The 14,369-nt window shown below is 44.9% G+C and overlaps 1 protein-coding gene across 1 annotated transcript; it reads left to right on the top strand.

Moving 5' to 3' along the window:
- The first annotated feature begins 465 nt into the window (after nucleotides 1–465).
- mxd1 (MAX dimerization protein 1) lies at nucleotides 466–13,721 on the top strand. The gene is made up of 6 exons (XM_070833651.1): nucleotides 466–1,333; nucleotides 1,984–2,083; nucleotides 6,585–6,614; nucleotides 9,845–9,959; nucleotides 10,402–10,561; nucleotides 12,579–13,721. Exons 1-6 carry the CDS (start codon nucleotides 1,267–1,269, stop codon nucleotides 12,773–12,775), a joined length of 669 nt encoding a protein of 222 aa, XP_070689752.1. The 5' UTR covers nucleotides 466–1,266; the 3' UTR covers nucleotides 12,776–13,721.
- The last annotated feature ends 648 nt before the right edge of the window (nucleotides 13,722–14,369 follow it).

The raw sequence follows: 14,369 nt of genomic DNA, 5'->3' as shown, positions 1-14,369 counted from the left end.
GGATACATGCTCTGTGATTGGAGAAGCTCCAGACCAAGGGAGCGTGTGAGTCTGGCCAATCCCAGAGCACGAAATAAGACAACACCACGGGAGCCAATCACTGACATACACCGCGAAACAGCATGGCAAAGAGGCGTGGCCTCTGTCAGAAGCGGGCGTTGTCACTGTAAACTCGTGGGCATTGCGGCCAATAGCTAACAACTTCATAAAGCAACCAATCACGGTGCACCAGTGTGCAGCAGAGAAATAGTCCATAATGGCTCAAAACACTGCGTAGACAATTTGGATTAGAACCAAAATGGCGGCCCCAGGCCCCCAGTGGCAGTCAGTGGAGACGCCCCTCTGTGATTGACGGTTTGAACGGCCAAAGGGAGCTTGATTAGGAATGTCCAGTACCCAATAATATGGCAGCACACAGAAGCTTTGTGGTAAAGTACAGTAGTTAGCTGTCGTCCAGATCAACAAGCCACTATTTTGGAAGCAGTTTGATAAACACACACTGTTCCTCAGTTGATGTCAGTCGCTATCTGCGTTTCTAGCGCGACGTGTCACGGGTGACCAGCGATAAACCAGCACAAAACTAGCCAGCCTCACAGCCCTGAGCCGATAAGGTTGGATGACATCGTCGGTTTTTAACTTTAAGCCAGCTAGCTCGTTTTTCTGTTCATTTCACATCAACACCAGGCAAGTCTGTCAACTGAGCAAGCCGACGGTCTTGTGTTTTAACTGACTGAATCTTTACAACATCCAACCGAGCTAGCAAGAACTTTCCATCGTTAATTTTACAACTTATCACTGGCGCTAACGTCAGCCAACTTCTTCTTTTTGCCAAGCAGAACAGCACTCGGTTTATTTTTCTATGCCAAGCAGACATTCGTTTTGTTTTTGTCAACAAACCGTTTTGTCGGAGAGCTAGCTAGAAAACCGACGACATTAAGCTAACAGTTAGAGCAGCCGTTGCTGTTGAAGAAGTGTCAGCCTCGACCAGCCAGCTAACAGCACACACCTGAACCATTTCAACAGCCATTAAAGAAGAGACTAGTTTGGCTTTTTAAACTGGCTGGTGCTTTATTAACGACCTTTAACTTTTAAATCGCCCGTTAGCAGCGACTCTAACGTTACCTCTCGCCTTTCTGAAACGCTAACTGACTGAACAGAAAGCCCCCACGGTGTGAAAAGGAGAGCCAGTGGTAGGACCCGAAGCAGGTTGTGTACGTCCACGGAATCCCTCATCGGATTGTTTTAATATCAGTGTTATTGTTGAAAATGGCGGCGATCGGACTGGTGCAGATGTTGATCGAAGCAGCCGAGTTCCTTGAGCGCAGGGAACGAGGTAAAGTGTAATTATATTGTTTTTTTTAAACGGTCTGTTGTATTCCTGAAAAATTACAATGACACCCCTCCCCCCATCAACTCACGCTAAATTATGCACCTGACCTTTCAAAGCTATCCTAAATCCATTTGCTGCTGTTATTTTATTTTATTTACACCAAATGATCGGGGCATGTATTATATACACAAATGCACCACAACACATGCATGCATCGCCTAACCAAAGAAGGTGCTAATCAATATTCAGATTTTTGGGGAATATACTGCAAATGTGCAAGAATGAAAGAATGGATGCATATGTGGCAGATGCAGTCAGATGTGCAGGGAGACATTGTTTTCGTGGAGGCCCCTCCTTTCCCTCTGTTGTGGTTTGCTAGTGGGGTTTATTCCAGTTCAGGATGACATCATTGTCCAGGCTGAGGGGAGAAAATACTGTATAAATATACTGCATGGCATCCATTCATTGCATGCCTGCACTTGAGCACAACACATTGCTACTGAGCTCCGAAAGGCCAAAGATCAAATGTGGCACAATTTGCAGGTTTTTGTTTTTTTTTTAATGACTGGTTTGGCTTCTTTTCACCATGGCTATATAGTTTGCATTGCCAGATATCTGGACATGTAACCACTATGTTGTTAACTTGCTTTCAGAAGCTGAACATGGCTATGCCTCCATGCCACCCTTCATCAGCAGCCGAGAGAGGGAAAGCTTGAAAAGGAAAAGCAAAAGCAAGAAGAACACTAGTAGCAGGTAAACACCTCTCAGCTCCTTGTGGCCAGAAAATGTATACTGTGTGCTGTTTTTCAGCTCTGCTACAAGGTGCTCATAACATCCCCACTCCATTGTCCCCTAGATTGTTTTTCATATTTTACAAATCATACTTATAATTTTCTATTTGAAGAGCTTCTCCACCTAAATTCAGGGCAGTATGACATCAAAGACATACCAGGTTATCTGTCAACAGTACATGCTGTAGATATGCAGAGCCCATTTGTATATTTAGAAGGCACATTGTGTTCTTTCAGCCTGATATTGCTGGGATCCTTTTTTTGCAATTAAAATCAAAATGTGAAACTGTTGGCACCTCTCAGCCCTGATTCTCTCTATACCTAATGACTAATTTGTCCGTGACACCACAGAAACGGTCCTCTGATATTGAAATCGGTGGCTACATACATGTGTTTGTGTGAGTCTATTGGCTAAGGCCATGTTTTGACTTCCTCTCGTCTACTTTAAGGCGTGTGAGTGACAGCAGCAAACATCAGTCTGGCTTAAAGCGAATGGCCACTCGGTAAGGCAAACTGGGGCAGTCAAGGTGACTGCAGAAGACATTTCAGTGAGGGTAGCATGTCGTGACACCTCCTGTCGTCCTAATGGAAACAACCTCAGAGCCTGGTACCAGAATTCCAGAAGGCAATCATACCAAGACTTGATGAGTTGCATCCATACCCCATGGGACTGTGAGCTCTTTGATTAGATTGCAGGTTGGATTTCATAATCTTGTGCAGAATAGGACATACTCCGTATTAGTGTAGTGAGTTAGGGCATGAGCGAGTTCATTGATCGTTTTGGAACTAGATTCTCTGACCAAAACGAGTTCACATCCAACCATAAAAGCATATTTGCACATGAAAGGTCATCACCGGAAACACCAGAAAAAGAGTTTTATGCTTTACTGATGCAGAAAAGTTGGCATGCCAGTATAAAGAAGACGGTGATGAAAATAGGTTTTTCAGATAAATGGTGACATTGGGGGGACCTGCTACTTCACAACAATGGAATAATGCTGCCATCCACTGTTGTGTGCCCCCCCTCATCAAAGATAATAATGAAAACAAATGAAGAAGGATGACATAAACAGTGCCTTGGGTGTGGAGACGGAGGTAACTGATAAATATATGTATAATAAACGCCATATTAGGTGGGAAGCTGCCATGAAATGCCAGGATGTTGCAGAATTACAGAAGAATAGAATGGCAGCCAGGTCAAAATGCAGGTTAACCAATTCTAATGGGCAGACATGCCACCCACTGTACTGTCAATCATCCATCCTCTACTGGACTGATTGTCTCCCTCTGACAGTGAAGCACTGAAATAAGTTTATACTGTACAGGTCTTTTACCTTGTGTAACCCCTTGTCGCTTTAACGGCTGTGAATGTAAAGATTGCTGTATACAATACAAGCACACCCCTGATACTGAACAACAGCACCATCTACATCTCAGTGTGGTAAATGTTTAATGAATTAGTTGATTATTTTTGCAATATAGCATGTAATCGACACAATTATAATCTATACAAAAAGAAAATAAGGTCCATCACAAGATCCCAGAGTTCAAGGTGGCACCTTCAGATGCTTTTGTTTTGTCTGACCAACAGTCCAAAACCCAATTAAATATACAAGTGATCTAAAAAATACAGCAAATCCTCATATTGGAGAAGCTGCGACCAGAGAACGTTTGGCACGTTTTCTTTATAAATTACCTGAAGAAATTAAATTAGATTATCAAAATGGTTGCTAATTCATTTCCAGTCAATCAAGTAATCATTTAATAGCCTTATGGTTTTAGCTCAAGTCAGCTGTCAAAATTTAATGTAAGAAATCAGAATGATTACCTGAATTTAGCTGACTAGTGTACTTGATAATCAGGAAGACGTTTTACATGCATTGTGTGTATACAGAAGACATTGCTCTTCAGAAGGACCTTGGTGTTGCTCAAATATTTGTTTTAGCCTGTTAGCCTGCATTATGGGCTTGACAAAACTGTCAATGACTGTGACAAATTTTCAACGCTGTTCATTGGCGCCGTGCACTAAAAAGCACAGGATGCAGAGTGCCCCAACAGGCCAGCTTCTAGCTCAGAACATGTCTCAACATGCTTAAGTGGCACTTTATTTTTAGACGTGCATGTTTAAGAAAATGTGGGACTAGCTTTGTACGTCACGTAGATTCCTAGCTCCTGCAGGTTCTCCTGTTCCCAGTTAAGTAAAATGTAATGTTAATCTGCAGCTGCTCCATTAGCAGCTATGAACACTTTATAAGCTATTGCTCATTACTATTTAAGGGCAGCAGAGCCACACGTGTTATTAACAAGGGTCTCTGCTTTGGCCTGATGAATTGACATGGTCTGGGATGATGTGTGGTCATTGATAGGCAGACCAGCACTATGACTGAATTTGTTGCTTGGGGGGAGGGTTGATTTCTGCCAGAGTGCAGGCCATTAATTGATCAGGCATAATATGTGTTTTGCTGTTGAGATTTCAAACCAGTATGTACAAGCCCCTCCAGTTCCTGTTGTTTCTAGGATGTGCGAGTAGTGGGGGAGGGGAGTCGCAGTGTTTCTGCCGTGTATGTGTGCGTGTGTGTCAGTAGTAGTGACTCCCCCTCCCCCTCATCTCTCTCTCCCTCTCGTGTTTTCTCTCTCTCGTCACCACCTCCACCCCTCTGTGTCTTTCCTGCTTACTTCTCACTCTTGGCAGGCAGTGGAGAGCACCAGCTCCTCCATTACATAGATGGAGCGTCCTCCCCCACCCTGTACTATACATACATACACACACACACACTGTGTAACTACAGTGCATGATGGAAATCATACAGTGATCTTGCTGTCTTTGTTGAGCAGGCAAATGGAGTCTTTCCACGCTAACCAACCTGTGTTCTTGTTCAGGCTGATGTGGTTCACTTTACTGAGCCTGCAGAACGGCTCCAACAGGGAAAATACAGGTTATTGGTAGATTAATGTAGAAGAATCTTGTTGTAGACTGAGCCAAAGGAAAGATGCACTGGTGAAGCATCTTGCTGCAATTCAGCGATAATCTGAACTTTCTCCATCAAGGACCTGCACAGAGATGATGGCCCATGTAATAAGACTTGTCCAGGGATCAGTATGGGAAGACTGAAGGCTGAAGGAGACCACAGATCCAATGTACAGATCCACAGATCCAACCATACAGTAATCGACGTTGTTCGAAATCCCGAATCGCTGCGTACTTAATAGCTGTCGTGGGCACGTTGGGTGGAGGGGGCAGAGGGTTACAGGACCGGGCCAGGAGGTGGGAGCTGTCCCAGAGCCTGAACTCTAACCCGAATAAGTGGGCTCATTCCACTGCTGGCTCTGTTATGTCACCAGTGGCTGTCTGCCCTGCGCCGGAATGCACACTGGCTAGAGGGGGCCAAGTGAGATATAGAGCACCCAAGGCTGTAACAAGATGATACTATGCAGCACACACACAGGCATGCCACCCACCGCTGTTCAGAGGTAGTGACTGAGGATAGTGCAACACAGTATTTCTAAACTTATTTGTGTGTGTGTGTGTGTGCCTGTGTGTGTGTGCCTGTGCGCGCGTCTGTGTGTGTTGGGGGAGAGAGACAGACAGACAGACAGACACAGACAGACAGAGAGCGGGAGTGTTTATCAGACTGAGTGTGCGTGCCTGTGCGCTCGTGCTCTGAGGATCTGGGACGTGGCTTGGTGACCGTGTTGGGCCTCCTAGACCTGAGGGTGCACTGGCTATTTTGGGACCTAAAGTGGGGGGGGGGGGGGGGGGGGGGGGGGGGTGGTTAAGAGCTCAGGTGGAGGTAGATGAGCGTTCAGGAATGCTGAGGGGACCTTCTTCTTTGCCTTTTGCCACGCCGCGACCACATATCGCCCCTTTTAATACACGTCAGGCCAGCACATTCATTCCAAAAAGCATCTTCTTGTGTGTGTGTGTGTGTGCGTGTGTGTGCGCGTGCGTGCGCAGCTTTAACACTGCAATGCAGGAGTCATGCTGGCCACTAGAACACCTCCATCTCCCTGTTTACCTTCAGCAGTGTGTCTTCCCCAACCCCACCTCACTCAGTGTTACATGCACAGTGGATAACCAAGCAATATGGAGGGGGCACAGTCCCATCTCCTCCTACTCCTGCCTTCTGTTTCTAGTTACTGTTACTATGTTTACCCCTGGCCTCCTCGTCACGTATCCAAGTATGGTCCTTTAAAAAAAAAGCACTAGTTTCCTCCGTAGAAGAAGCATCGAGCAACAGAATACCAAGCATGTTCTCTTTTTTTCATAGAATCTCATCTTGTCAGCCATTGTGACTGCTCATAAACTCCCACACATTTTCTCTCTCTCTCACTCACTCCCCTGCAGTAAGGCCTTGGACTGCACCGATGGCACACAGAGAGAAAACCTTACCTTGTTTAATTAGTGGCTCTGTTTCTATGTGTGGTTCCTAATATGCGTCTCTCTCTATGTGTTCTCTGCACAGGTCTACACATAATGAAATGGAAAAGAACAGGTGAGTAAAACTGTCTGTGTGTATTAAATATAAATGCATATCTTTGAATTCTTGCTGTTTTATCATTACCATTATCAACATGGAAAGTGTTGTCAATAGGAAAATATTGTCATATCAGATTTTTACCAATGTAATTAGTAAATATGGAGGATGACTTAACCCACAATTAAAATTAAAAAAAAGAATAATTACAATTTTAGAACAGTAAATCAGATTAAAATTGTGATTAGAATGTCAAATTGATATTGTAAAATGGAAATTCATGAAATGGAAAATATATGTTTAAATGTTACAACAAAAATGAATCATTTATATTTATTTATGAGGAGTTCACGTTTCACAATATCAATTTAGTTATAGCCCAGTCATCCTAAGTACTAAAATCTAAGTTTATGTTGGCTTTTTAATCTTAATTCTGGGTAAAAGTATCTCCAAAACGAGCCAGTTGAAGACGACGTTACAGTTAAATTATGAGCTGAAGCAGGAGTATGGTGTTTATATGAGCCATATCATTAACGGGAAGGTTCGCAACTGTTAAAGTCTGTGTTAAAACAATAATCAGGTGCCCATTTGTTCACGGAAACGGGTCGTGCTTGCTATCCATAATGGCCATTAAAAGGTCTCTCCTTCAAGCTATTTCACTGGAAGTGAAGCGGAACACAATATCATATTTCCTAGCTTTAGTTGAAGCTAATACGAGGCTTAACCCAAATGTTTTAGAACAGAAATTCATAGAGAAAATAACCTCCTACAATGAACGTAGGCGTTATTCGCAGCCCGGATAACATACATACACTAATAAAATAGTTTGGTTTTTCCCCATCCTCTGCAACTTAAACAAACAACTTTTATCATGGTTGTATCAGGTGACGCGGCGTGCTCTTTGACACCTGAGAGCAGCTCACCCCATTTCAATAACACCCAAATGGGCCATCTCGACAAAACCTTAGAGCTGATTCTGTCCATCAGATGGTCCGCCGCTTTGACATGACTCGCAGATGGTTTTCCATGAAATTTTAATACAGACGTTCAAGGCCCTCAGAGGATGAATTGAAATCACTTTTGTGATCCTCTGACTTTCACCCACCACCCTCAGGTCAACATTTTGTCCAATACTAATAACATGTCCATCAGCCTCTGCTGTACCGTGTGTTTATTACTATTTAGCAAATGTTAACATGACACCAGACTGTGACTTGGTTGTAATGGACCCAAACGAAAGTCAAACTGCTGCTACTGCTGCTGGCATACATTTTTAGGCTAGAATATGTTTGGTTTGGTTTTGTTGGGGGGGGGCGGCTATCGGAGTCCCTGTCACTCTCAGTGCTTCCATCCTGCCTGTGCTAGTTGATCTAAACCAGCAGTTCAGCGGACAGCCTGAATAATACATGACACTGTGGCCTGTGCCTGGGATTTAGCCCTCTGCATGTGTGTGAATATGCATGAACATTTCTGTGGAAGCACAAGTCAAAATTCTAACCACAGCCCGTCATATTACACTGGAGAACATTCACAGCCTTTAGCCATTTTCACCAACCAGTAACTTTATGATAGAAAGCCATCCCAGTAAATTACTCATGGAGACCCACTGCTAGCGAAGCCCGAGGAGTGTAATGACCCCCTCACCCCGATACTACATTTGAAGTCCTATTTTGTACAATTCTCCTCCTCTCTGTTGTTGCATGCAGAGCGCACATGTGAGTGTGCACGTTTACGTCCACGTAACACGATTCTAGCCACCACCCTGCCCTTTTTTTTTTTTTTTTTTTTTTTTTTTTTTAGCACGCACATCTCTCCCAGCTAGTCACGGGCAGTTAATATTTGGGGTCAAAGGGTGAGGAGTGGTGGTGATTTACTGCCAGTCTGGCATGCAAGTACATCACACTGACCTAGTGGTAGTTAGTTTGATGTTGGTGTAGCTTTTCAGAGGCTGCTGCAGGAGAAACCATTTTGGGTTGGAAGGGACGACTCTGTTGCAACTGTTGTTATGCAACAAATTCAACTCGCTCATTCGCCTCATTTCAGTCAAAATAGGTGTGGAAAACTACAGTTTGTGCACGAAAAAGGGACACTAAGAAAGTGGAGCAGAGAAAAGTAGGTTATGGCCTTAGGCTGATGGCACACAAGCCTATAGCTCCACATACATACTTACCTACTGCGCTGAAGCCACACTGAACCAGAATAACCTGTTGCTGAGGCAGTGCTGTATGCTATAGCCACGCCCGTGGTGTTTTTCTCTCAGTTAAGACACCAGGTGACCTGTGCTGAGTCTGCTTTACAAACATTAGCTAGCCCCACTAAACCCTTATGTCAGAACAACACAGGCAAGGGCATTTCCATGTTATGTAAAGACAGTCTGCATGCCCTTTGGACTGAGTCAGCTGAGAAACTGGTACTTGGTTTCAGCTTCTGAATACTGCTTTGTATGTGCATGCATGGGATCCACTCGCTCTGCGTGTGTGTTAAAAGGGCAAGGGCTGAGAATATATCTGCGTGTGTCCTCTGCTCACAGTAAAATCAGTCCTATCCTTTCTCCATGTGTCCGATTTGAATAAAGATGGTGTGGATTACCTGCAGCAGACAATACATGAATAATTCATCCAGCAAGCCCTCAGCTGCCGAAAAAAAACATTTTTACACTCACTCTGAGAAAGGGTCTGACGTGCACACACCCACTCGCTCAGGCACACATAGACACGTACACGGGCATACAGACACATGCACACTCTGCCAAGGCTGGAGCTGGAGGTGTGTGTTGTGTAACAGCAGGGTCAAGTGGTCACAAACACCCACCAGACCCTAGCAACGCCCAAGGCTGCCAGTTTAGAACAGCTGAGAGCGACTGAGAGCCGGGGGGGGGGGGGGTGGATTAAAGGACAGATGACATTAATAATGAGTTCAGATCCGAACATATGTCACAGATGATATTTGATTAACCACATTTCTGATTTGTCGTCTTTGAGGAAAGATTTGTGCAGGTTTGCTCAATGAAACATCCCGTGTAGCAATGTAATGTTACAGTGCTGAGGAAACATGCTAGCTAATTTTGTCATGGTCATCACTCACTATGGTACAGAGTAAACTCCGTCCGCTGATGGAGACCATGAGATGCGATAGAAACCCCAGAAAAAAGTTAGGAAGAGGCCTTTGAGTAATTTCATTATGAACTTTAACACTATGTGTGTATCCGATTTGAAATAAACTAACATGTTTCTTTGTTCTGTCTTCAGACGGGCACATCTACGGCTGTGTTTAGAGCGCTTGAAATCCCTCGTTCCCTTAGGACCAGATGCTAACCGGCACACCACCCTCAGCCTTCTGATGAAGGCCAGAGATCATATCAAGGTACGTCTATACACGTGTGTGTTTGGTGCTCTGGTGTGTGAGTGTAAAGGGTAGATAGACTGCATGTAGCGCTTTTCTAGTCTTTTCGATCAGAGTGATTTAACACTACATTCACATTCACCCTTTCACATGCCACACTCTGATGGGAGGTTCTGCCATCGGGAGGTAACTTATCAGTCACACACATTCGCACGCTGAAGCAATTTGGGGTTCAGTATCTTGCCTAATGACACTTCGACATGCAGAACTGGAGGAACTGGGGATCGAAGCACCGATGTTTCAACTGGCACCACCTCTGGTGCCACAGCCACCCCACAGTGTGTTAGTACTCAGCTGCTACTGAGAGACCACACACACACACACACACACACACACACACACAGAGCACCATTTCTGACAGCTTCACCTGATGTGTTGTGTCTCTTCTCTTCCCACCCTGCAGAGGTTGGAGGAGAGCGATAGGAGAGCTCAGCACACCGTAGAGCAGCTACAGCGGGAGCAGAGACACCTGAGGAGGCGTCTGGAGCAGCTGGGGGTGGAGAGGACCCGCATGGACAGCACCGGCTCCACTCAGTCCTCCGACAAGTCCGATTCTGACCAAGGTGAGCTCTCACACAGGCACACAGAGACGATACACTCACTGTCTGGCAAATCATCACCATAATAATTGTAAATACTGTCAACAACTGAATACCAAATTTTGGCATTTAATCACTATTGAAAACTTTTTTATTTTATTTCTTTATTTAGGTACCAGATTTATTTCACTGAAATGTTTTCACTGAAACTGAATCATCTTTCTGGATTCTCACGTTTCTCGCTTTTCTCAAATTTTCAATAATCACTGACATTTGTGTAATTCCAAAAGAGTCATTTGCTGTATGAGGTTCTCAAATCAGACAGAGTTCACGTGCCATCCATCCCTTGTTTTGAGCTGTAACATTTGATATCTGAATGTGGTTTTTCACTTGAATTTTCTGGTCTGATTTGAACTAGATGAGCAGCTTGACTATAGCTTTTGAATATAAGGAGGCGAATTGTTCTACCTGAAGTATATACTGGAAAAAGCTTTTGGAATTGAACAGCAAGAAAGTGACTATTGAGAATTTCACAAAGTAAACTTCAGTACTCATGAATTCAGAAAGGTGGTTTTCAGTCAAACGTTTCAGATCAAGTAACCAAAAGAGAGATGGAGACCTCAGCGATATGGCTATGGCTTTTTCTCAACCTGGAAATAATCAGCTTCAATACAACAGGCCACATGTTGTGTGAATTAATACAGTCTTTCGGCGCTCACCTCAACCTTCATCTTTCCATCTGCCTCTTTTGACTCCATTATCTCTTTTTACTGGAAGGTAAAAAGGGCACGCATGTGGAGTACCTTCTTTTGTGGTATGCCACTTCGCTTAGTACGGCTAAAATGAATACTGTCTCCACCCGACCAAGTGTAATTAAAACACAGAAAGGTATGAGCTTGAACCAGTGTCCATGGATGGCAATTATTTGACGGGGATAAATTTCACACTTCCGTACACTGACACGTCCCCCTGATCCCTGTGGCAGGTTTGCACATGTATTATACACCTGTTTGTCTTTGAAGGAAATAAGCTTAACTGCTTTGAAAGTGTGTGTGTTTAAGTGTTGCCGTGGTGGTCTCAGCTGGAATCAAGCCAGCTGATGGCGTTACGATGTCTCATCTTGTCAGGTGGCCCGTGGCTGGCTTTAGAATAGTGTAGTGTGTGTGTGTGTGTGGATGCTAGAAGCTAAGTTGCTTTCATCAGAGGTCCAACATCGGACTATCCTTCTTGTAAATTTGTAACCATGGCGATAACATGACATTCACAGAGAAATGAATTCTCTCATAGTCCCTCTGCGTGGGGGATATCAAGGAAGAGAGCGTCCATTTTCCTGAGCAGACAGTGAAACGCCCTGCTGGTGAAATTTCATAGAAAGTGCTCTGACGACCTGTTCCCATGAAGGCAGCAAGGAGCGGCGCCACAAGCTGTCCATCTACAGAAAGCTGAGAGACACTCTGAAGTACAAAGTTGTTGCTATGGAAACGATACTCTGTCATTTGCAGCAGTGTAAACGGGCAGATTTTAGTTGCAAGTTATAACTCGTATCATCTAAATCTTCAGTGTAAACTCGCCTCAAAGCAAGAACACCTTAATACCCCCTTCCACCTCTGGGGTGGGGCACTGCCCCTGTTGAGAAACGCTAATGCAATGTATGTATTGAGAATGAAAAGAAAGCTGTCCAATCATTATCCTATCTAAAACTTTGGGAGTGGTGAAGGCAACACGCGAAGCCTCAGCAACAGATTTGCTGTGTGTGCACAGCATACCGTATCATACATTTATCCTACATATCACACAGACTTAAAATGTTAAAAAGCAGCTGCCCTCTGCTGCTGACTGTACTGGCTCTTGGTGTGTGTAGTTCACCAGTTCAGGTGACAGAACCAGTGACTGAAGAGAATGTGTCTTGCCTTGTTTACTCAGGAAAAATGAAAGTATTTATATGAGCTTTGAAGCACCCTTCAGAAAAACCCGAGCAGATAAATATTAATATTCATTTTCCATCCAGTCATCTAACGGTGCTGTTTTTGTGTTCCAACAGAGGACCTGGATGTGGATGTGGAGGGGACGGACTACCTGCTGGGTGACCTGGAGTGGAGCACCAGCAGTGTGAGCGACTCAGGGGACGAGCGAGGCAGCCTGCGCAGCAGCTGTAGCGACGAGGGCTACTCCAGCTCCAGCCTGCAGCGCCTGCAGGACACTCAGGAGATGGCCAAGCAGCTGAGCTGCAGCCTATAGACAACACTGGTGACTAAACCAAGACCCAGCTCCCTCCTCCTCCCCTCAACCTTTCCCAAGATTGTCTCACCACTCCCTGGTCCAACTTAGACCACACCCCCTTCCCTCCCTCTTACCCTCCCTCTCTTCCTCGCTCCCTCCCTCGTTCCCTCCCTGCCAGGGCGACCAAGTCTGAGGCCTCTCCACCAGCCAGGCCTCTGTGGACTTTCTCCACGGTGACTTCCATTAAGACTGCAACACCTCCGAGACAGCTGCCCACATCCAGCACATCATCAGCGGTCAGTCTTCAGGGTGTCACCCGCTCTGCTCTGCACCAATCAAACGAGGATTTTAAAGACACTCCACCCACCCGACCCTCCGTCCATCAGTAACACAACTTTCAGCCAGAGAATGTTACCACACAATGTCCCACTGCCTCTTTTTCTATGCCTCAAGAGCCATGGGAAGCACTTATGAGATTTCACCTTTATTCACACATACTTAGACACACACACACACACACACACACTCCTCCATCGATTGAGTTGTCCAGTGAGACCGAGTCCTCCCAAAAGTGTGACACTGACGTTGCCATGATGCAGGGTGTTTTTTCTGCCCTGCTTACCAGTCAACCATCTGTGCATGGTATTTTGCACTTAAAATTGCTTTTGCAGACAGAAATACTGTCTCTTAAGAACTTAAAAGCCCCTGCTGCAGCGTTTACAGCGACGTTACCAGATGAAGTGAGTGTTTGAGAAACCCAAGTCAGTCGTCCGCCTGTGCTGTATGGCACAGTGGAGTTTGTGGACACTTAAAATAGACTGTGTGTGGTCTTAAACTGTTGGGGCTGACAGCAATACGTCCTTTAGTACCCAGGCTTCAGGCAGGTTCGTAACTACCTTGTAATTTTCTGTCCACACCTGCCAGTCACAGGAAAAAGTAACAGAAAAACAAACAAAAAAAAAAACGTGCAGCATGAGATTGTGAAGGGGCCTCGGGGACACGGGGGGGGTTTGGGGTGGGTTTGATGTTTTCTGCCTCTCTCTGACGACGGTGGCGTTTTATCAGCATCCTTTTTATTGTAATGTGTGTGTGTGTGTGTGTGTGTGTGTGTGTCACGTCTGAGCCTGATGACGACAGGGGTCACTAGCACGTTTGAAAACGTCGAACACCAGCCGCCAGGCCAAATGCTGGTATACTTTGGCAGGTGCTGTTACATTTCTGTACACTATTTCTTCACTGCCCCGTTCACCAGGTATTAATAGGAAAGGATGAGCCGATCTACTGAGAGCAGTCGAAAGGGACTGGAGCACATTCCATTATGTCGAGAGGACAGGCAGGTGAGACTGAGAGCATTATTTTTTGCGCAAGTGGATGTTCCTGCCAATTATTTATGAAGGGAGAGTTCAGTTTGAGACGAGCCGAGTCACCCTGAAACAGAACGACCGGCGTTAACTTTTCAGTGGGAACACACTGAGACGGGCCTGAATCTCTCTGTGTTCACATGTGAGAAGCATTAAAATGGTAAAACCACAGATATTCTCTCCTTTTGCCTTGCCTTCATAGCTATTTATTGTTCCTGCAAAAATGTACACCTTTTAATGTAAATAGTTAA

This window comes from Pempheris klunzingeri, chromosome 7 (assembly GCF_042242105.1).
Source record: "Pempheris klunzingeri isolate RE-2024b chromosome 7, fPemKlu1.hap1, whole genome shotgun sequence".
Classification (NCBI taxonomy): Eukaryota; Metazoa; Chordata; class Actinopteri; order Acropomatiformes; family Pempheridae; genus Pempheris; species Pempheris klunzingeri.
This window is presented reverse-complemented; position numbering and strand designations above follow the sequence as displayed.